The sequence below is a fragment of the Anopheles cruzii genome, chromosome 2, assembly GCF_943734635.1.
Source record: "Anopheles cruzii chromosome 2, idAnoCruzAS_RS32_06, whole genome shotgun sequence".
Classification (NCBI taxonomy): domain Eukaryota; kingdom Metazoa; phylum Arthropoda; class Insecta; order Diptera; family Culicidae; genus Anopheles; species Anopheles cruzii.
The window spans coordinates 59,209,366-59,232,019 of NC_069144.1; the positions used below are offsets into that span (position 1 = coordinate 59,209,366).

The following is a 22,654-nucleotide window of genomic DNA, read 5'->3' on the forward strand; positions in this document are numbered from 1 at the left end:
ACCCAAATACCCAACAACCCGTAAGACGTGAAAGAAAAACAATTTTATTCCTCCCGCGATCGCGATCGTGCGCCAGGATCGCGTGGCGGGGCAATTTTTCAATCGAGCAGAAACGGTGAACGGCGCACGGCGAAAAGCAGATAAATTCACTTTTAAACAAATAGCAATAAGAGGTAAGAGGTAAATATATAATCTACAATAAATAAGTTACACTCTTCCACGTGCCGCGTGGAACCGGCGGCGGCGGCGGCGGCGGCGGCTGGACTGGCTGGACATCGCGCCGTTGCGCCAGTCGAGCGTTCGCGGCCGGCCGGGGCACGGGGCACGGGACACTTAACGCACGCGATTATTCTGAACGCTTGAACGCCCTCTTCGACTCTCTTCGCTAGGAGCGCGGGCGGACCGGTTTTTCTTAGGGATGTGTCGTTTCAACTGGTTGTGTTGTGTTTTGCGGTTAAAAAAGTCATATAAAAAAGATCCCCCGGTCCGCCACCGCCGCTCGCTATCACATACTTCTCCGGCAAATTGGGGTGTGTATATAAACGGTAAACGAGTGGTAGAGCTGCGTTACACTTCTTTCGGTTCTACGGTCTTCCTTAAACTGTCTTTCTCTGGCGTCTCTCGCTCTCAAGTTCTCAAGTCTTTCCAGCAACACACACAAATGTGGAGACCACGCGGAAACAACGACGCGACAGTGAACAAAACGATTCTCTTCGATTCTTCCGGTAACGTGGTGATCGTGGTGATCGTCGCATGTAAATCCCAAAGCGAAGGAGTGAAAGCAGGCATCGGTGGCCCAAAAAAAAGCGTGTGCGGCAGGATTAGAAGGTGGTCAGCAGCTCCTCCTGGATGCTGTTCGAGCGCAGCAGCTGGCGAGGCGATTGGCCACCGATGCTGGAGATGGTCTCCGACTTGGTGGCTTCGTTCGTTTTCATCGTGTGATACTCTTCGGAGAAGTGCTGCCGGTGACAAGAAAGATGGATTTATTATGACCCCGAAATGGCCCCGAAACCTCACACACGATCTTACCTTCAAACGGTTGCCAGGGAAGATCGCTCTCTCGCGCTTCTTCGTCATGAAGTCGGTGTGTACGAGCCAACGGTGCTCAAAGCACTCCTCGACCGTGGGACGTTTGCTGCGGATCGGGGGGGAGAAGCGGTCCAAAGTGTCGTCAACACGCAACGTAACACGGCTTACAGCAGCAAGGGCACTTACCCCGGGGCACGCTTGAAGATCAGCATCAGGAAGCGGGTCGACTCGGCGGTAACCTCCCTGTACAGGGCTTCGAAGCGGTAGCGCACGAAGCTAATGTTGGCGCGCGTCTCGGACTCATCCTGCCCACGGAACGGGCTGGTGGCCGACAGGAACAGATACGTCAGACAACCGACCGCCCAGATGTCGGTCTGCGGAAGGGCAGCCTCATCGTTCAGCACTTCCGGCGCTGCAAAAGGGAAAAGCGGATAAGAGATGAAGGTCAAGTAGTGGCAACCCGGCGCCGGTTACTTACGCATAAAGTCCAACCATCCCGTGCGCGTGACGTTGGTGCCCAGCTTCGAGACGTACTGGGCCGATCCAAAGTCGACCAGTTTCACCTGCACCTGGCGTACGGAGGCCATTACGATGTTGTCCGGCTGCAGGTCCAGGTGGGCAATGCCGCGCCAGTGCAGGTACTGCAACCCGTCCAGCACCTGGTTGATGATGGTGGCCACAATCTGTTCGCTGTACTCGGAGCGGCTGCTGAGGTACGTCAGCACGTCCGCACCCTGCAGCTTCTCGCTGACCAGCGCAGCGATCGAGGTGTTCTTCGGGCGGAACGCGGCCAGCAGCGAGGCGATGCGCTCGTGGCGCAGCGTACGCAACATCTCAAACTCCCGCTCGACCGCTTCGGCCGCCCGCTCGTCACCCAGCTCGAAGATCTTCGCCACCACGATCTTGTCGGTGGCCTTCTCCAAGCCCTTCACCACGATCGAGAACCGACCGCGGGCCATCTCCGACATGAACGTGTACTTCTCGCTGTAGTTACCCTCGATGCTCCACTTGAGCGGTATCTTTTCGTACGAGTAATCCAGCCGACTGGACCGTTCCTCGGGGCCCACCTGCTGACCCGATTCGGTCAACTGCTGGAGGTGCTTCATGGCGCGCGTGATCTGAATCTTCGGCGCCCCGGCGTCCAGCGTCGTGATTGTCTTGGTCGGGATGCCACGATCGCTCCACCCGATCCGGTTGTACGCCGCCAGCCGGAACTGGTAGCCCACGTTCGGGCGCAGATCGTGCACCAGGTAGAACTCGTGATCGATGTTGCTCGCCACATCCACCCAATCGACCTTGCCGTGTTCCTTGATCTCCAGACTGTAACAGAACACCTGCGAGTTGCCATCGCTGCGCGGTTGCTTCCAGCGCAGCAGCACCTCCGTATCGCTCACGGCCACCGCATCCGGCGAGTCCGGGGCGTCCGGAATGAGCGCAATCACCACCCGGCAGCGGGCGACCGTCTTGGCGATCCGATTGCTGGCTACCGCCTTGTAGATACCGACATCGTTGTGATTGGCCGGATGGAACTGGATGACCGATCGGCCGTCCACATCGCTCAGCACCTTGATGCGGTTCGTGTCCGTGATGACCATATCGTTGCGGAACCAGGTAACGGACGGTTTCGGATCACCGACCGCGTAGCAGATGATCTGGTTCGGTTCGCCCTCGCGGATCGAAATCGTTTGCGGCTTCTCGCGGAAGAACGGTGGTTGACCTTCGCGCTTGCACTCGATCAGTGCTTCCGCCTCGGCGTACGATCCGAGCCGTGTGCCAACTTCGGTACGCAGTCGACGCGCCCCTCCGGTCAGACTGTCCTCGGTGCCGTAGCGACTGATGCGGCTGCGCCGCTCATCGTCGATCTCCTCATCCATCACGTCGGTGAACCGACGCCGCTCGCGAATGATCGGCAGCTAGGGAGGGGGGAGAAGAGAGGATATAATTAGGAGCCAGAGCGAGGGGAGAGAACTCAGCGGATACTTACGCTGCCATCATAGTTCGAGTCCGACACGAGACTGGGCGAACGGTGCTTGGCGATCTTCATGTACTCGCGCAGCCGACACGGGAAGGTGGTGTCGCGCAGCTGCAGCAGATACGTGTCCGGCCCGTACTGGTAGTGGCTTTCCGACTTGAACGAGGCCGTCTCGTAGTCCGGGTGGTTGTCCTTCGACACGTACTCTTCCCACTTCTTGCGCTTGTGCGGAATATCGTCCACCTGCATCGGCGGCGGCGTGCCCTCGGGCGTGAAGATGATGCCGGGCGGGTAAACCATGCGCGACGGGTGGTCGAAGCAGCTCATCAGTGGCCGGCGCCGGTACCAGGTGCGACAGGACGCGTTCGTGTACCAGTCGCGGTAATGGTAGTAGTAACTGCGCAGCCGATCCGTTCCGATCTGGTATTCGTCGAACGAACGGCGATAGATCAGATCGAACCACGAGTGATTCAGCGCGTCCCGGATCGTCATGCGGTGCTTCTCCTCGTACACCAGCAGCCGGGACACGAAGTCGCGCGCTTCGGCCGAGATCGATTCCCAGACCGAACCGGTGAACGTCCACTTGCCGTCCTTGATCTTCGTGAGCGTTTCGCGATCATTGCGCCCCAGGAACGGGCTGTGGCCACCGAGCAGAATGTACGTAATGATACCGATGCACCACATGTCCTGTCCCAAGCCGACCCCACACCGGTTGATCACCTCCGGGGCGACAAACTCCGGCATGCCGTAGTCGAGCGTGTACAGCTTGTCGTCCTCAATGCGCCGCGCCAGGCCAAAGTCACAGATCTTCAGATTGTCACTACCGGGGTGCGCGATCAGCAGGTCCTTGATCGTGAGGCCCATGTGACCGATACCGCGCGTATGCATGTGCTCCAACCCGAGCAGCACCTGGTAAACGTAGATCGCGATCTGCCGCTCCGTGTAGTAATCGTACTTGAGCAAATTGTCCCGCACCAGCTCACCGCCCGATGCCAGCTCCAAGATCAGCGTTATCGACCGGTTAATGTCATACGCATCGTGCAGCCGGATCAACTTCCGGTGGTTCAACACGTTCATTATGTCGACTTCGTTGAACATGAACGGACGCAGATCGGGACTGCCGTACATGATCTTCGCCGCAAAGTTGCGCCCATTCAACCGATCGGTCGCGTGGTACGTAATGCCCTGCGTACCGCGGCCAATCTCATCGCCAATGTCGTAGAAGTCCTGGTACACCTTGTTCCGGGCCCGGACGTACGGCGTACGGTGGTGCGCATTGTACACGTAGTCCTCTTCCGTGTCCTCCACGTGGACCGTCACCGAGGAGCTGATCGAGCCGATCGCATTCCTGGCACTGATCGAGTACAGACCCTCGTCCTTTTTTATCGCATCCGTCAGCAACAGGACACACGTGTCCGGTTCGTAGAAGATCATCTGTAAAAGGCGTCAGTGAGTGAGAAAATCTGGCTTCCAACGCCCGGGGTCCGCTTACCTTAATGCGGGATGACTCGTGGATCGGTTGCCAATCCTTGTACCACTTGATGTCCGGGAACGGTACTCCGGTGATCTTCGCTTCGACGCGTCCCGAGCGGCGTCCCATGATAAACACCTCTTCCGGCCGCTGCAGGAACCGCGGATACTCGCCCAGCTCGAGGCAAACGCGCTGCCGGATGGTGCCGTACTCGTTCGAAGCGACCGCCTCGTATACGCCCACATCGCGGTCCGTCATCCGGTTGATGAACAGCGTCGCCTGGCCGTTACGGGTGTAGCTGAAGCTGTAGCGGCCACCTGCCTCGATCGGTTGATCGTTGAAGTAGTACTGCATGGTGGGTTTCGGGTAGCCGTACACGAACCAAAACAGGCTGACGTTGTGGTTCTTGGTGCCATACTGGACCGGGTGCTCCTGACGCAGGAACTCAGGCCCAACCGCCTGCCGACGATGGTTCGGACGCTCGACATCGAAATCGCGCGGATAGAACGAGGACGTATCCGGGCGGAAGTCACGGCCCGCGCCCAGGTACGGGTAGAACACGGGCGGTTCCGGTTCCAGCTTCTGACGGTAGGTCTGCACGTACGGACTCGGATCGCTCACACCGTACAGGTTTTCGACGCGTACCCGGAACTTGTACTCACGGAACGGTTCCAGGTTGCGCACCTCACAGGAGCACCCACGGATACCGGAGCGGGTCGTGTGCCACTCACCATCCGGGAGTTCAATCTGCTCCAGCTGATAGGTCACCGGGTATCGTGGCACCGTCGTCATCGAGGGACGCCACGATAGGGTTAGGCGGCGATCGGACAGCTTCGAAATCATCGGTTTCTCCGTGAGCGGATACGGTGGCGTGTGGAGCAGATCCTTGCCCTTGCCCTTGCCGTAGCGACGCCGCGGTCGGAAGTCCATCGGTTCGAACTTGAGGTTCGCGTGGCAGATGGCGTCACCCATATTGTTGACCGCCTTGCAGCTGTACCGCCCGAGGTCTTCCTCTTGCACGTCGTCCACGATCAACCGGGCCAGTCCGTTCTTCTCCGCCTCGATGCGGTACTTCTCGCTCGGCACTAGCCGTCGGCCGTCCCGGATCCACTCAACCGTGGGCATCGGGAAGCCGTCGACGCAGACGGTGAACTTGGCTTTCATGCCCTCCAGCAGCGTCAGATCGTTGATCTTCTTCATGAACGATGGTGGCGTCGGTTCGTCACGCTTTTCACTGGGGACACGAAAGAAAACAATAAGTTGGGATTGGTCAGGGGACTTCCCCTTAGGGTCACTTACATTCTCGTCACGACGTCCAGCTTGGCCTCGATGGTGCTGCTGCCCTCGCGGTTCGTGGCGGTGCACGAGTACAATCCCGTGTCCTCCGGAGCGCACTCCTTGATGTACAGACAACAGCAGTCACCCTCGTACTTCGTCTTGTACCGATCGTCGGGACCGATCGGGGTTTCGTTCTTGTACCACTGCACTTCCGGGCGCGGCACACCGACCAGCTTGGCCGGGAACTTGGCTTCCAGCCCGGGCAGCTGCTGCAGGTCACCGAAGGGATACACAAAGTTCGGCTTCTGGAATACTTTGCGTACGATCGCTGTGGCGCGGGTTTCCGTTTCACCCAGGGGGTTTGCCATCAGACAAGCGTACTCGCCCGAGTCGGACATTTCGGCCGGTGCGATCGTCAATCCGACACTCCGTCCGTCACAGGTGACCGTCACGCGCCCTGTCGGCTGCATTGGCTCACCGTCCTTCGTCCAGATCACTTCCGGTGCGGGGTTTCCGGCGAACCGGGCCGAGAACGTGAGCTCTTTGCCCTCGTCGGCCGTAATGTCACGCAGTCCACCCAGGAAGCTTGGTGGCTCTTCCGGAAGCGATGGATCCGTCGTCGGCAGGATGCTCACCGTGGCGGCACTGATCGTTTCACCGTGCTCGTTGTTCGCGATCGCCTGATACTCTCCGCAATCAGTGCCACTCGTCTTGTCGAGCGCCAGCGTAAAGTATCCTTCGCCCTCGTCCGCGACCCGGTACCGATCGCCGGTGATCAGCGTTCCGTTGTGGGTAAACTTCAGCGCCGGGGTCGGGTAACCGATCACCTTAACGCCCAGCTTGACCGGGAAACCCTCCACAATGTTGACGTCCATCAGCTCGGCCACAAACTGGGGCTTCTTGCCCTTCGGCACGATCTCCGTCACCGAGGCCGACTTGGCCTCGCCGTTCTTGTTGCGCACCTCGCACGTGTAGATACCGCCGTCTTCGGGCGTCACGCGATCGATAATGAACCCGATCAGCCCGTCCGGCTGGTTGATGAAGTTGATGCCGCGGGTTTGGCGCAGCGGCAACCCATCCTTGAACCAGCGCACCTCCGGCATCGGGAACCCGGCAATTTCCGCCTCCATGTGCAGCGTGTCCCCGACCGTCAGTCGGTGGTCCTGCAGCGGGCGGATAAACACCGGCACCTTTTGCTTGGCTGCAATCGATCAAAACCGGTTAGTCGCGGCGCTCAACAGGGGGATCTGTTTCGATGATACTCACGAGTGATCGCGACGCAGCACTGGGTCGTTACGTCACCGCTCTTGTTCGAGAGCACCAGCTTGTAGCAACCGCTGTCCCCGGGCAGACAGTTTTCCACCAACAGTCGGCACACACCGTCGTGTCCGTACGTGATCTTCACACTGCCGGGGGGGAAAAACGGAACCGAATGAAACCACAACTCCAGCCGAATCGACCCGGCCATCCGACTTACTGATCGTCCGCCTTGATCTCGTTCGAGTCCTTGTACCAGCTCATCTTCGGCAGCGGGCTACCATCGACGATGCAGCGCAGCTCCAACTTGTCGTCCTCCTCGAGATCGATCGAACGATCGAGACCCTTCCCGAACGCGGGCTGTTCGTTCTTGACCTGAACCGTAAATTTGGCCTCCGTTTCACCGCCGATGCTGGTTGCCAGACACGAGTACTCGCCCTGCAGTTCCGGTCCGAAGTGGCTAATGAACAGCTCACTCGTAACCTCCGTATCGCCCTGCGTGACGATCTTGATTTTCGGCTCCTGCGACTCCTCGTCGATCTGGTGCTCATCGAGCGGGGTCCCGTTGTGCAGCCACTGGATGGCCGGGCGTGGGACACCCTGCACCTCCACCTTGTTGTACACGTCGGCCCAATCGTGGACGGTCAGACAATCCGGTTCCTTCGTGAACGTGGGCTTCTCGGCTGGGGATTACAAAACCGATCGGTTAGAATACGCGCCGTGGAGATGCAGTTCATGGAGCTTACTGTGCACGATCAGGTTCGCGGTGGCCACCGTTTCACCGTGGACGTTCGACGCCGTCAGCGTGTAGGTGCCGTGTTCGGCCAGGGCGCAAGACTCGATCACCAACCTGCCATGAGAGGAGCGGATTAGAATCGAACTCGATCGCCCCGGTGATCACCGGGTTACTCACGTGTAGATTTCCTTCTCGATGTCCGAGATCACGTCACAGTTATCGTTGTTGCACAGGTTCAGCCCATCCTTCGTCCAGGTGACCTTCGGTTTCGGGTTTGCCTTCACCAGCACCTGGAAGACGCCCTGCGTGAACGGCAGCACCGTCACATCGTGGAAGTTCTCAAACTCTGGCTTCAGCAGCACATCCAGCCGGCCGTTCGATTCGCTAATGTCGTACTTGTTCTTCGCCCGGAACGTGTAGTCGCCGGTGTCGTAGTGGCGCGCTTGCGCAATGTGCAGCGAGTAGGTGATCTGCTTCAGGTTGTGATCCAGCTCCTTGATTTCCGTTTTCATCTGCACAAAATCGTCCGCCTGAACCTCGACACCGTTCTGGAGCCAGCTGTACTCGGGCTCCGGGTCCGACGTGAGGGTGACCGAGAGCGTAACCGGTTCGTTCTTGTGCACCGCGATGCTCTCCAGGCCCTTCACGAACTTCGGGCGTCGATACTCCTTGCAAGCTGCCAATGGGAAGATAGAAGATCGACGTTAGGAGATCGTCGGTTGCTGTCCGGTGGTGCAACTCACGAATAACGGTCAGTTTGGCGGGCAGCGACTTTTCGCCGATACGATTCTTCACCACGGCCTTCCATTCACCGGCGTCCACTTCCTTCACGTCGCGGTTCTCGATCTTGTAGCTCGTCTGGAATGTATTAGGGGTAAGGCTTTCGAACTTCACACAACAGGAACGCCTAACTTACACCCGAATCGGTGATGCGAATACGGTCGGTAGCCTTCACCAGCTCATCGTTGTGGTACCAGGACACTTCCGGCCGCGGGATACCGTCGGCCTCCACGCTCCAGACCAGTGGCAGCGAGTCGAACGTCGTCACGTCGGCGATATCGGTCTTCAGAATCTCCGGCGATGCTGCATGAGGTAAGCGGTCAAGATCGGTTAGTGAGAGCTGCGCGCTGAGCGAGAAGGTCAGAACTACCGGACCACTAGAGATTGGTTGGGTTAGTTCTAATTAAACAGAGTTGCGTTGTGAGTCAGAAACCGATCGAACGATCGCTGTACAGATAGAGTATTTACAAGAGTGTGAAAGACAGACAGAGAGACAGAGACAGAGAGACAGAGAGAGCGTAAGGAGCGAAAACTTTGTACAGGCGCAGGGAAACTGGACTCGTGGGACGATCGTGATCGTGCTATCGTGGCAACCCTTAACACACACACAGAAGTCCGTATGAAGAACGTATGTACACCGGCCAGCAACTATTCTAGTGCTGCTCTAAAACACCACGCAACACGCAGGAGAGGACACGGACACCGGGGGTCCCTATGTACACCGGGCTATCTACAACGTCAGTACGGCAATACGGTACGGCAGTGTTTTTGGAGAGACAGTAATTTGGGGTTGAAAAGGTTCCACCAGGAACCCGTTCCTACTTACCAATCGGGGGGCCAATTCTGGGGGGTCCCAAGAAACACGAGCGGCACACGTTCGGTAGACGCGGTTAGTGAAGCGCTCAAAAGAATCTAAAACTGTTAGACACTCAAGTGATCGGAAGCTCAAAAGATCAGGGCGGTCAGGGAAGATAGGAAGATAGGGGTGTGTGCTGGAGAGCCCTGCTGCCGGAGCGGGCCATCAGCGCGCGTGTGTTGGTGTGTGTACCTTCTGGGCGTGCCGATTCATTCGGTTCCAGTTTTACCGCCTTCTGTGCCTCAACTTGATCCTTGACTTCCACCGATTCTTTCACGAGCGATCGGCCAGCGGAAGCGGCCTCCTGTGCTGCGATGATCTCCTCCTGTGCCGGTTCACCAGTGGCTGCCTCACCAGTGACCTCGGCCACCATCTGCCGCTCCGCAGCCCGTCCCCGTTGGGGTAGATCTTCTTCGAAGGAAACCTTTTTCTCGATCGATCCCTTCTTCGGTCGCCCTTCCTCGATCGATCCGGTCGTTTCGAGCAGTCGGCCCTTGCTTGGTGGTTCTTGGGGAAGCTGCTCCACCTGCTGGTGCTGGCTGTTTTGACGTGAAAACTGTTCATCTTCCGAGACGGAGGTGATGGACACGCCGCGAGACAGCTTCCCCTTCATCGTTTGCTCACTGTCGGACTCGATCTCTTCGATCACGGTCCGGGTAGCGGAGGCGGATAGTGATTCGACGAGCGACTCCTGGCGTAGCTTCTGTTCGGGCGACGTAAACGTGACGGTATCGATCTCCTCGACGTGGCACGATGAAATGTGTGGCTTGGTTGGGTAGATGATCTTCTGCATCACCTCCTCGAAGGGTGATCCGCCGTCCTCCTCGAAGATCACCGTTGTGGCGCGCATCTGGTGCACGGAGTGTGATTCTTCGGGGCCTTTTCGGGGCCGTGTTCGTGACAGTGCGTGTGCGTGTGCGATGCACAGTGCGGATGGGATAAGAGGTGGTGAGTGTGGGCTTAATAAACAAAGGAACGGGCATCTCTATGTATAGGGTGGTCCCTCAGGTGTTTGGATTGCATTGGCTTCTCTTGAACGACGTGTGGGTTTTCCAAACCCCACATGAGGTCCTTTAAAATCCAAACACTTGATGGATCACCCTATAAGGGATTGGGTGCGTGTGTGTGCGGAAGGAAGGTGGACAAGGGTGCTTCATCGTGCCCACCGAAGGGACAAGGACTCGTTCATGCTTTGTGTGCTTTGAAACCATGAACGAGCACTTGACTCCAAGACAGATCAAGATCAGATCTTCAGTCGATCTTCGGAGATCGCTGGGCTAATGAAGTGAACATTGAAACGAAAACGAGAAACACCGAGAATTACCTGTCACTATGGCCGCGTGGCTTTCCTCCGTACAAACCGCGATCATGACCGTTTCACCATGCTGACCGATCTTCATACACTCACTGATCATCCGGTGAGCTTCCGCGTTCTCTCCGGGGCTCGCTACGAGGGCCTCTGCCGTACACGGGTTTTTTTTGGTGGCCAACGTAACGCGTGTGAACCGAGTGTGGTGTGACGTGATGTGAAGTGTGTGTGACAAGGAGAATGGGTTCCGTGCCGTACGGAGGGCCAAACAGGAAGAGAGATTATTAACAAGGGTGGTGGTTACACATACACGAAACGTGACTTGGTTGGACTCGTTGCGCCCCTTCACTCTTAGGGTGAGGGTTTGTCCGTTCGCAAAAGTCGGGAACACAAGGTGGAACAGACCAAGGCTTTATGCCGCGCTATGTACACTGCGTTGTGGATGTGGATGCTGCCTAGAGGACTAGAGAGGACCCGCGGTCGCAGCGCTATAACAGGCTTCTAGAGGGCAAACGCGCATCATTCCACAGGCAAAGGCAAAGATCTATACAAAACGCGACGGGACTCCACGCGAGGAGGATCGCTGCCGTTACCCTCTTGGCTGGAGATCATCACAACCTCCGGTTCGATCGCCACTTCCACTTCTTCCGAGACCGCTTCCGGCACCGCGAGCGGCGCGACGATATCGACCACGGTCACAATCTCTTCCCGCAGCTCCTGCTCCGGAAGCTCCTGCTCCGGCTCTTCGTCGGGTTCCTGGACAACGTCGGGTTCCTGTAAAATAGTTTCTTCCTCCACTTCGTAGGTCTCGGTAACGATCGTTTCCTGCTCTACCTCTACCTCTGGCCCGTCGAAATGTACAGCTGAGCGAGCGATCGACAAACGAACATATAGAAGGGATTATCACAATGGTTTAAACAATCGGCTTTTTTGGGACACGCTGTGATACACAGGGAGTGAAAACCAACATATAGGAGGCAGCTAGAGACAGCTATCTATAGGGGGGGAGTCCGCCAAGAACCTGCAATCGGAACCGCGCGGTGCCGGAACGCCGGATACTTACTTTGCACGACGACGCGCCCCTTGGTCGTGGCGGTGCCGATCGAGTTGACGGCTCGCACCTCGTAGTCGCCCGAGTCCGCGCCGCGCACCATCGTCAACGAGAGCGTGTAGTTCTCGATGCGCTGCGAATCACGCTTGATCGTCAACCGAGCGTCCGTTTGAATTGGTTGGCCATTCTTGAACCACGTCACTTCCGGCACCGGCTCGGCGTAGATCTCCACCTCAAGCGTGAGCGTCGTGTTTTCGTCCACGTCCGTGTCGACGAGCGATTTGCGGACCTTCGGCGAACACTGGACGATCGTCTTGGCACTCGACTCATCCGTACCGTGCTCGTTGGTGACCCGCACCTTGTACACACCCTGCATCTCGGGCTTTGCCTCCCGCAGCAGCAGCTGATAGTAGAGGCCATCCTCCTGCAGCTTGTACTCGTTGCGTGACTCCGTGATTTCCACGTCATCGATGTACCACTGGACCTTCGGACGCGGGTAACCGTCGGCCTTCACCTCCAGCAGCACGTTCGTGTCACCCTCCGTGCACGTCACGTTGGTCAGCTGTTCGCGCACCTTCGACTTGGTGTTGACGCTCACCTGCGACTTCTCCGTCACGGTGCCATAGTCGTTGATGATGTCGGCCGTGTAGAGCGCCGTATCGTCCCGGTTGGCGGCGTGAATCTTCAGCACGTACCGCCCATCGTCGGCGACGATGATGATGCGCTTACCGTCGGCCACCACCTCCTGTCCGTCCTTGTACCAGCGCACGATCGGTGCCGGGTTACTTTCCGCCTTCACGATCAGCTCGATGTCTTCCTTCTCGTTCACGATCGTTTCCTCCTGCAGCTTCAGCAGAGTACGCGGTGGCGAGTTGATCGTAAACTCCCAGAACTCCGAAGCCTGGCTGATCTCGTTCATCGCGATTATCTGGAAACGGACGCGCGATCAGTTAGCAGTCATGTGAAGCTCTGGGCCGCACTTACCGAATAGTTGCCGGCATCCTCCAGGATGGTGTGGTTAAACTTGATGATGTGGTAGCTCTCGGCGGTCAGGAACTTGATGCGGTCGTCCTCGCGGATTTCCTTGCCGTTGCGGAAGAAGCGCACGGTGGCCGCCGGGACGGCCGTCACCTCGATCGACATCTTGTACGGTTCCTTCACCATCGCCGACATGTCGTGCGGTTTCGTGATCGACGGTGGCGTCTTCACGACCAGATTGATGAAGGTCGAGTCCTCGCCGAGCTCGTTCTGGGCCACGATCGAGTACGCGCCAGCATCGGACGCCTGCACGTCCTTGATCACGAGCGACACGGACTCGGCGTCCTCGTACAGGAATTTGTACCGGCCGCCCGGCTCAATGATCGTGCCCTCGTGCCGCCACACGATCTCCGGTTTCGGGTAGCCGCGGACCTTCATCTCCAGCAGCGCCTTGCCGCCGATCCGGGCCAGCGCTTCCTTCGACTCGATCTCCAGGTGCGGCTTGGATGGTTCCTGCTTCAGCTGGTTCACTTGCCCCTGAACGGTCAGTTCAGCGCTACACTGGATGTTACCCGAGGCGGTCGCGGCAACACAGGTGTAGAGTCCAGCATCCTCCGGCCGCACGTGCTGGAAGACAAGTGCCAACGAGTCGGAATCATCCGCCATCAGCACCTTGAAGCGCTCCTCCGGATCGAACGCGGCCCCGTTCTTCTTCCACACGAACTTGCTCTTGTCGTCCAGGTGGTCGAGCTCGGAGAACAGATCGTGCTGGTCGGCCACCAGCAGCTGCGCCTTGGTCGTGGTCGTCCCGAACTTGTTCCACGCCGTGCACGAGTACACACCGCAGTCGCCCTTGTGCACTTCCGGGATGACCAGCTCGTAGAAGCCGGTCTCGGCGTGATCGCGCTTGATCTTCATGCGCTTGTCCGTGTCCAGAATTTCCTTGTCGTCCTTGCAGCTGCAGCGGTGGTTAATCAGAGGGAAGAGAGAAAGAGATCCAAACGCCAAGACATGCGGGGTTGGCCAACATGCAATCAGATCGAAGCGGATGTTAGTATCTCGAGCGCACTATCTCTCGGAGGCACACTCGGCACACTTACAATCGAACCTTCGGATCCGGATCGCCCCGCACCTTCACCATGAACGTGAGGTACGTCTTCTCGATCACCTCCGTGTCCTTCAGCTGGACGCTAAAGACCGGCGAGTTGCTCTGCGACAGTGCCTTACGCTGCTCAGAGGTCACTAAAAGGTGAAGAAACCATCATTAGTATTACGGGAGCCAGCGATCGAGTCTAGAGGTGGTTACTTACGTGCTTCGACGATCAGTTGGGCGGTACAGGACGCACTCTCCGTGCCGTTGATGGCGCGCGCCGTGTAGATGCCGCTGTCCTCCTCGCGACAGTGCTGCACCTCGAGCGTGTACGACAGATCGTCGTTCTCGCGTGCGATCACGCGATCCGCCAGCCGGTCCTCCATCGGTTTGTTGTCCTTCAGCCACTGCATCGTGGAGTGTTCATCCACCTGGACGCTGAACTTGGCATTGTCACCCGCTGTAGAGGAAAAGGCGTATTACTAAAACACGACTGGACAAACTTTTGGGGCAGGCAGTGCGTGAAGATGATGACTTTATTCGGAATGCTGATCACTCGATCGCTACCTCATTGACTCCTAAGTAAGAAGATGTTTTAAGTATACGTTCTTATCGAAGATCACCTGGCAAAGGGGGGAATAAGAATCGGAACGCGGTCTGGAGGGACCGCCGAGAGTCGATACAAGAAGCGTCACACTAGGCGCGGGACGACACGGGACGGAACACTTGACAAGTGACAAGCACAACTACTGAAAGCGTTCGTCTACAAAAGCAATCGAATCGATTAGGATCGGATCGGATGAAGAAAATGGGGCAGAAAATACGGGGAGCTGTTGAAGGAAGCTTTCGCTTGAAGCAGTCAACCAAGGGGACAGCAGATAGAAAAGCCGGAAGCTCGTTGGGAGAGAGTTGTCCGGGGGAGATCGAGATGAGTTCGAGAGGGATGATTCGGGATGATAACTTACGCTCCACATTGAGACCGCGGATCGGTTTGACGAAGTGCGGCCGAATGTTGGTCGGGACGCGGATTTTCTTCGTATTGGTCGTCGACATCTTGGACTCGTGTTTCGTCTCGATCGCCGCGAGCTCTCGCTCTTGCACTAGAGATGTATGCGTGTGTCGGAGTATCGATTGGAATGTTGGAAACGAGTGAGAGAACGCGCATGGCAGTGAAAGTGATCGTGTGTTTGATCGTGTGGGGATCGTTTGTTGGGGTTCGTTTAATGTTGTGCAACATTGAAAGCCAGCCATTAGCCCGCATTTATTATGTTCGTGCGCAGTTTTAGTGGTCGAGTGGAGAAAGAAAAAGAGAGAGAGAAAGAAGCAGTCAATTAGAGAAGGAATTGTTCAGAAAAAAACACCAATCAACATAAAGGGGCTCAAAGGGAGCATAGTTTTCGAGCTTCATAGGAACGTTTAGGAATAGGATTAGCGTGAGATGAAGTGAACCGATCTCGTGCGTGGAGGGCGATCATTCGGAACGAACTAATTATAGAAAACCATTTGCATTGCATCACCAGCCCGGGGGTGCGGGGTGGCATTAGTGACAACAACACGCTAGACAACACAAACAATGTCCGGACGGGTGGGTTAGGAGGACAGAATTTTGGGTTCCATTCCCACGGAGTGAGCCACTAAGACATTGCGTAACTAAACACATCGACGTGCAGTGCGAACGGAGCGACGAACATTGAACATTCAGTGGCGTGCGGATGCGGCCACACGGGTCCGCCCGGTGGTCTGTACCTTCGGTGGTGCCCTTAATGCGGTGGGACTTGCCGCGCGCCGCGCCACCGTACTGGTCCTCCATTCGGAGCTCCCGCTCGATCAGCACCACGTTCGGATCGGCCGTGCACACTTTCGTGCCCGTCACGGGATCCTCCACCGTGTACTGGTACTCGTAGGCCGGCTCCCGCGGTCGCTTGTCCTCCTCCGGTTCCGGGATGACGATCGCGTCGAACTCGCCCTGTTCGGCCTTGACGATGGTGTCCTCGGCGTACAGTACCGTTTCGTCCGCCTTCTTGCAGATACTCTTGATGCCCTTCAGCTTCCGGTGGGCGGCCGCGATCGAGAAGTCCGGATCGGGTTCGTTGATTTCACCGTCGAAGAACGCCTGCGTCTTGCGCTGGAGCTCGTCCGTGTTGACCACCAGCTTGCGGGTGATCTTCGGTGGTGGCGGTGGCGGTGGACGCTCCTTCTTGATAAACACCTCGATCGTCGCCTGGTAGACGGGCGGTGGCGGAGGATCGAAAAACGTCGGCAGCTGCAGGGGCGCCGGAGTGCGCTTCCGGTCCTCGTCCTCACCGTTTCCGGCCGCACTTTGGTCTCCGCCTTGATCCGGCGGTGACGCCTCTTGGTCAGCCCGACCCGACGATTGCTGGGCCGCAGAACTGTCCGAATCCTGGCCGGCCGGTTGGGTACTGGTGTCCCCGGCCGAGGTGGCACTGGCCGCGGCCTTGGTTAGCTGCGGCAACCGGGGTTCGGTGCTCGTTTCCAACACCGACTGCACGTAGCTTTTGGTGGCCTGGATCTGCTGCAGGAACTCGGATGCGGTGTCCTTGATCTGTTGGATTTCACGCACTCCGCGCCGTTCGAACTTGCGGCGGATCTCCTGCTCCTCGAGCTCCCGGAAGCGGCGCGCTTCGGCCTGGGCCGCCTTCTCGCGGGCGTAGATCTCCTCGATCTTGCGGTTCAGCGCCTCCTCGCGGGACTTTTGTTCCACCACGGACTCGAGGTCCTCGTTGGAGTCGGAGTCGGACACCGCCTCGTCGGGCGTACCGTGGCCCGGTGGTGCACGGGCGGTATCCGCTGCGTGTGGAGGAAGGGTTTAATTGGGGGGGAAACAATATCGTATTCTAACCTTAACATCGTACGATCGTATCGTGGCAAGATGGATGAGTGAATGAAGAAGCGGAGCGTGTGTATGGCGCAACGGCGGGGGTTGCAAGCGAGCAAGCGCAAGCGGCGGCCACTTACCTTTCTTTGTCGTGACAGTCTCAACCTTCTTGGCAGCGTCCGGCACGGTCTTCTTTTCGGCCCCCGAGGCCTTCACCGAGTCGACCGGCTTCGATTCCACCGGTTTCGGAACCGACGGTTCCGGGACCTTGGCCGGCTCGGGTTTCTTACCTACGTCCGCCCGTTTGGGGTCGGTTTCCTTGGGTGGTGGGCTAACTTTTTGCGAAGACTTGGGAGGCTCAACCTTCGATGGTTTGGTAGGCTCGGCTGGCTTAGGTTTCGGTGTCTCGACCGCCTTGAGTGGTTCCGTCGGTTGTTTGACCGGTTCGCTCGGCTTCACGATAGCTGGGCTCTTCTCAGGAGCTTTCGGTTCAACCGTTTTCTTGGCCGGTTCTGGAACCTTCGGTTGCTCCGGAGATTTCGGTGCGATGGTCGGCGATTTTTTCTCCGGTTCGACGGGTTTGGAAGCAACTTCCGCTTTTACCGCAGGTTTCGCCTGTACGGTTTTGGGTGCTTCTTTCGGCGGTTCCGGGGTCTTCGGTGGTTCCGCTGGCTTCACAGTTTCGGCCGCTTTCGGTGGTTGCTTTGCTACCGGAGCAGGCTTCGACTGCTCGGTGGGTTTGGCAAGTGCGGTTGGTTTGCTGGGAGTTTCGGTGGGTTTAGTAGCTTCAGCCGATTTTGGCGGTTCTACAACCTTTGCAGGCTCGGGGGTCTTTTTAGTTTCCACAGGTTTGGGAATCTGCTTGGCAGGTTCTACGGTTTTAGCTGTCGCAGCCTGCTTTGGTTGCTCGACAGGCTTCACCGGCGCAGTCTTAGCTGCGTCTACAGACTTTACTGGTTCGGTAGGCTTAGTTGGTTCTACGGCCTTCTCAACCGACTTGGGTGTCTCTGCTGGTTTCGCTGTTACAGTAGGCTTGGGTTTTACCGGTTCCGTAGGTTTGGTTGGTTCTGCGGTCTTCGCGGTCTTTGGAGTCTCGATCGGCTTAGGAGGCTCTGCAGGTTTCGCTGCAACAGTAGGCTTCGGTTGCTCAACAGGTTTGGGTTTTGCCGGTTCAGTTGGTTTGGTTGGTTCTGCGGTTTTCGCAGTCTTTGGAGTCTCGATCGGCTTAGAAGGCTCTGCTGGTTTCACTGCTTCAGCCGGTTTCGGTTGCTCGACAGGCTTCACCGGCGCACTCTTGGATGTGTCTACAGACTTCACTGGCTCTGCCTTCGCCTTTGGAGTGTCGACCGGCTTAGGAGGCTCTGCAGGTTTCGCTGCAACAGTAGGCTTCGGTTGCTCGACAGACTTGGGTTTTGCCGGTTCCGTAGGTTTGGCCTGCTCTACGGTCTTTGCCGGTTCCGTTGGTTTTTTGATCTCCGCAGCTTTTGGCGATTGTTTCACCGGTTCCGTTGATTTTTCTGCCACAGTAGCCTTTGGAGTTTCAACTCGTTTGGTTGGTGCCACAGATTCGCTAGGCTTCGATGGCTCGACTGGCTTACTTTCCGGGCTCTCTTTAGGCTTGACAACTTCCGCCGGCTTCGACGCTGCCTGTTGTTTTGGACTTTCCGGTTTCGGTGCCTGTGCGGCCTTGAATGGTTCCACCGTTTTCTTTGGCGAAGGTGATTTGGGGCCCTTGCCACCCTTGGACTTCTTGGGAGAATCGGGACGCTTTTCGTCGACTTTAGTTACCGGTGGGTCGGATAGCTTCAGGGGTTCCGGGATCTTCTTCTTAGCTTCCGCCACAGGCTTAGTCTCCGACGGCTGCTGGGATGCCTCTGCAACTTTCGCTGTGGTTTTGGAGAGCTGTTCGGATTTTTGTTTTTCAGTGACCTGCGATGTTTTGGAAACGGTCACCGATTCGGAGCCCTTACTGACCAACGTTTGTTCCTTCTTCGCCTCAGCTTCCACCGACTTACTGACGACGACCTTTTCTTCCTTCTTCACGGCCACCGGAAGCTTCGATTCGGTCGAAGCTACCTTAGCCGCTACCTCGTCGGGATTCTGCTGAGACTGCTGCCGGCGAAGGGCGTACTTTGCTTCGATCTGTGCGATCTTCGACTGTGGTTCCTCGCTGGCCGCCGCCGACGTCGTTTGGTCCTGCTGCGACTGTACCGAGACCACGGTTGATTCGGTTGATTTTACTTCAACTTGTTGGATTTCTTGGAGCTGTTGCTGCTGACGTGCTTTCAGAGCGGCATACTTGGATTCGATCTGCTGAATCTTTGACAGTGATTCCACCGGTGGTGTGTCCTCCGGCGTGGCCGGTTTTGTTTCGTCGCCAGCTGGCGCTACTTCGGCACACTCTTTTACCAACTCCTTCGCCTGCTTGATGTGCGCATGGTACTTCGACTCGAGCTGCTGGAGTTTCGTGAGCGGTTCCTCGGTGGTAGCTGTCACGGTCACGGATTGCTGCGAAGATTGCTGAACGGTGCCGGCTACTGTCTGTTGGGTTTCGATCTGCTTCACAGACTCTTCCGCAGACGACGTGAGTGACGACTTTCGCGCAGCGTACTTCGATTCGATCTGCTGTATCTTCGACACGGCCTCTGTGCTCTGGGTTTCCTGCCGAGTCGCTTCCTGCTTTTGGGCCGCGTACTTGGCTTCGATTTGCTGCACACTGCTCGTCTGTTGCTGCTGCTGCTGCTGCACGGTGGAACTCACTTGAGTGTGCTGTTCGTGCAGAAGCTTCTCCTGCTTCTGTTTGAGCGCCGCAAACTTTGACTCCACAATCTGGAACTTGGCGTCCACGATGTCCGACTTCTGCTCGAGCTGCTTTTGCTTGAGCGCGGCGTACTTGGATTCGATCTGCTTGATCTTAGTTTGCTGATCGATGAGTTGCTGTTGGGTATCGGCCGTTGTTTCCGTCGCGATGGACAGCGATTCCGAGGTGGACGAGGCAGACGAGGTGGACGATTCGACGCGCACCTTACTGCTCTTCGAGATGCTTTCGAGCTGCACCTCTTGCTGGCGCTTGACGGCGGTGGTCCGATGCGATTCCTGCGCCTCCTGTTGCTTCACGACGCTGACGGATGCGGTCGTCGACGTGGACGACTTTTGCTGCACCACCTCGTGGGATTGCACTACCGCGGTGGTGCTGCTCTCCTGCTTCGTGTGTGTTAGGTCGAGCTTCTTGCTGGACTTTTTCACTTCGAACGCGGCCAAACGCTCCTGAACGGAGGCGGATTTTTCTTCCTCTTCCGCAGGCTCGACTCCTTGTTCCGCTAGCGGTAGATGCTGTTGTTGTTGCTGCTGCAGGAACTGGATCTTTTGGAGCGCTTGGTGTGACTCGTCGCGGCTCGTTTTGTGCTTGAACACGACGTAGTTATCCGCTATGTCCGACGGGCGGATGTTTTCGTCGGTCTTGTGCGCTTCGATGCGTTGCGGCAGCTTGATGATGGTGTCGTCAATGTTCGTCTGCGTCGGATCGATGCGCAGATCGTCGTTGGAGTGCTCCTGCAGGGCGACGGCGTTGCTAGCGTACTCCTCGATCTCGTAGATCCAGCGCCGCTTCGCTTCCTCTGAGTATGCGATCAGATGGACCGGATCACCCTTGGACTTCGGTTGGAGCTCGAAGGCCCGCGCGTCGATCTCCTTCAGCGTGCAGTCCGGCAGGCGCACGATGTCCTTGAGGATGAAGATCGACTTGTCGTCCGACAGCCGCTTCGCCTTGGTGATCAGGATGCGCGACTTGAAGAGGAACAGGTAGCGCTCCTTGATCTTGTTCTCCCTGTCCCGAACGCCAAAGTACTCGTGCGCTAGCACACGGCCTAGCTTTTGCAGGTTGCCTGAAGGTAGGGGGATAGGAGGATATGGAAAGAGTTTGGCGAGTTCCGCTTCGGTCACCGGGCGCTGCAGTTTGCATACCTCTGAATCCTTCGATATTCTCGAGAAACCTGTTGTGCGCCGCCCTGCTCGGCACCGAGAGCATCAGCTCGAGGGCCTTCTGGATGTCGAGCACATTCTCACCGAGGGCGGTCGAGTACTTGAGCAGCTCCTGTTTCGGGCGAGGGTGACGATACGAACGGGTGCGGTGGTCAAAACTTGTTCCTCAACAGGTGTGTGTCTCGTGTTTTTGACGGAGGTGCCATATTTATACCCCGTCTTGGCTCCACGTCTTGTTTTTCCGCTCAGTTTCTCGTGCTCCGAAGGTGGCCGTTTGTCTCTGTCTCTGTGTTTTGTGTGTTTCGATGCGGTGTTTGGTTGGTGTGGTTTGCTTTTGGTGATGAAAGCGAATGTTGATCCAATATCGATCGGGTATGTTTCGAGCCAAACGAATCCGTTAGGTGTGCTAGAGGCGTGCGTTTCCTGCGCGGCCACTGATTAGGAGGCAGGCGGCCGGTTTTGGGAGGGTTCAAATTTGGACTATAACACGCTCTTTCTAACCTATTGCTTACGCCGAGTATTAAGCGTAAGCGAGCCGAATTCCTTACTTCTTCAAAAACGAAATATAAAACCGCGCTGGTCAAGTGGCCTTTTTTCCACTCGCTCGGGTGGCGTAGTGTATATCCGCGTATTGTTGAAGCATGTTTACAACCTCACAACATCATTTTTCCACAGTCCATACAGAGAGTTGTATCGACTTGAACCACAAAAAATGTGGACCTATCAGCGGGCGAATATTTTTTGTCCAAACAAATTCTATTATTAGCACCCGACAGCGTGTTTCTTTCGGTACCGTCCGGCATGCCGGGTCGAGCGGCGTAGTTTGCCCATGTTGAAGGTTAATCGTCCCCGATCGTCGGTCCGAGCGGTCCGTAAAAAACAAGTACGTCGATCGATGCGGGTTCGGAACTCGATTGAAGGCGTTTCCATTGATTGGCAGCGTGTAGCGTGTGTGTTAGTGATCGCCAGCATGAGTTTCGCTGTAAGCCCTGGGCGCCATTTTGCGACAGCTGATTAGTGGCATCGTATTAGATGAGATGATGGGACAGTTCCTGGACTGGACTCTCGTTTTCTTTCCGGTGGTCACTCTTGCCGCGACCGACTGCCTGGTGCTTACCTTGAACAGGAGCTTATAGTCGTTGATGCGCTGGATCGGGAGTTTCAGATGTTCGGTGAGGTTCTTGTCGTCGTCGATTTTCGCCGACAGCTCCTGCAGAGATGCACACACGAAACGGAAGACAGGAAAAACAGAAACGAACGAGATTGTAAACTATTTTTCTTCTCTCGATTTCACTCAATTTCACACAGTGATCGCGCATGGACGTCACAGGTTCTGCCAGTGCCCGGTGAACTTTCTCGTCTGCACCATCAATTTTATTCACGCTCTCGAGCACACGTAGTGTCTAGAAATAAATTTTCCACTAGTTTCCGACCGTTTTGAGTCGTGCAGGGTAGACCCTATTCGCTTTAAAGTTCAAGTAGATTCCAGCCAGCACCAGAAACAGGTGCCTACCGAGTGGCGCAAAAAATAGGGGCCAAGGCTACGCAAATTAGCGATGCCGACGGCGGCATCGCATGCAGACAGTTATTAGCGTGACACGCTAATAATATTAATACGAGACACGCCGGAGAAATATTATCCCATTCACCCTTGCCACAGCCAGCACTGTGATCGCGCTCGTGACCATGATCGTTACGATCACGGGGCCACACCGTTTTTGGAAAACGACGCACAGTAGTTCACCGCCCATCTGGGGATCTGGGGAACAGGTGAGACGCTGTGTGACAGCAGATACAAGCTCCATCCCTACGGAAGGCCGGCCAACGCTACGTTAGTCATTTGTTGGCATTGGGCAACCGTCGTGTGGGTGGCGTCGGTGGTGTAGAAAGAAAAACACAAAATTACACGTTCGTAAAAATAACACACTCCCACAAGATCGAGCATCGCTCGATGATGAGCTAATGTTGACGCGGCACGCTGGCCGCGGCGAATTAGCTCAAACCGAACCCACCGCAATCCGTTCCGGTTC

The 22,654-nt window shown here is 56.7% G+C and overlaps 1 protein-coding gene across 1 annotated transcript; it reads right to left on the minus strand.

Moving 5' to 3' along the window:
• Positions 1-23: 23 nt before the first annotated feature.
• On the minus strand, positions 24-20,685 carry LOC128267122 (obscurin). Its single transcript, XM_053003909.1, has 24 exons — positions 20,607-20,685; positions 18,666-20,527; positions 16,767-18,629; positions 15,554-16,571; positions 14,773-14,907; positions 14,028-14,267; positions 13,818-13,959; positions 12,724-13,675; positions 11,752-12,667; positions 10,704-10,838; positions 9,572-10,258; positions 8,660-8,826; positions 8,487-8,601; positions 7,921-8,419; positions 7,754-7,857; positions 7,228-7,690; positions 7,017-7,156; positions 5,772-6,951; positions 4,494-5,706; positions 3,014-4,435; positions 1,508-2,942; positions 1,216-1,441; positions 1,030-1,135; positions 24-959 (listed from the first exon to the last, which is right to left on the minus strand). The coding sequence occupies exons 1-24, from the start codon at positions 20,668-20,670 to the stop codon at positions 822-824; spliced, it is 15,222 nt and encodes a 5,073-aa protein (XP_052859869.1). The 5' UTR covers positions 20,671-20,685; the 3' UTR covers positions 24-821.
• Positions 20,686-22,654: the final 1,969 nt, after the last annotated feature.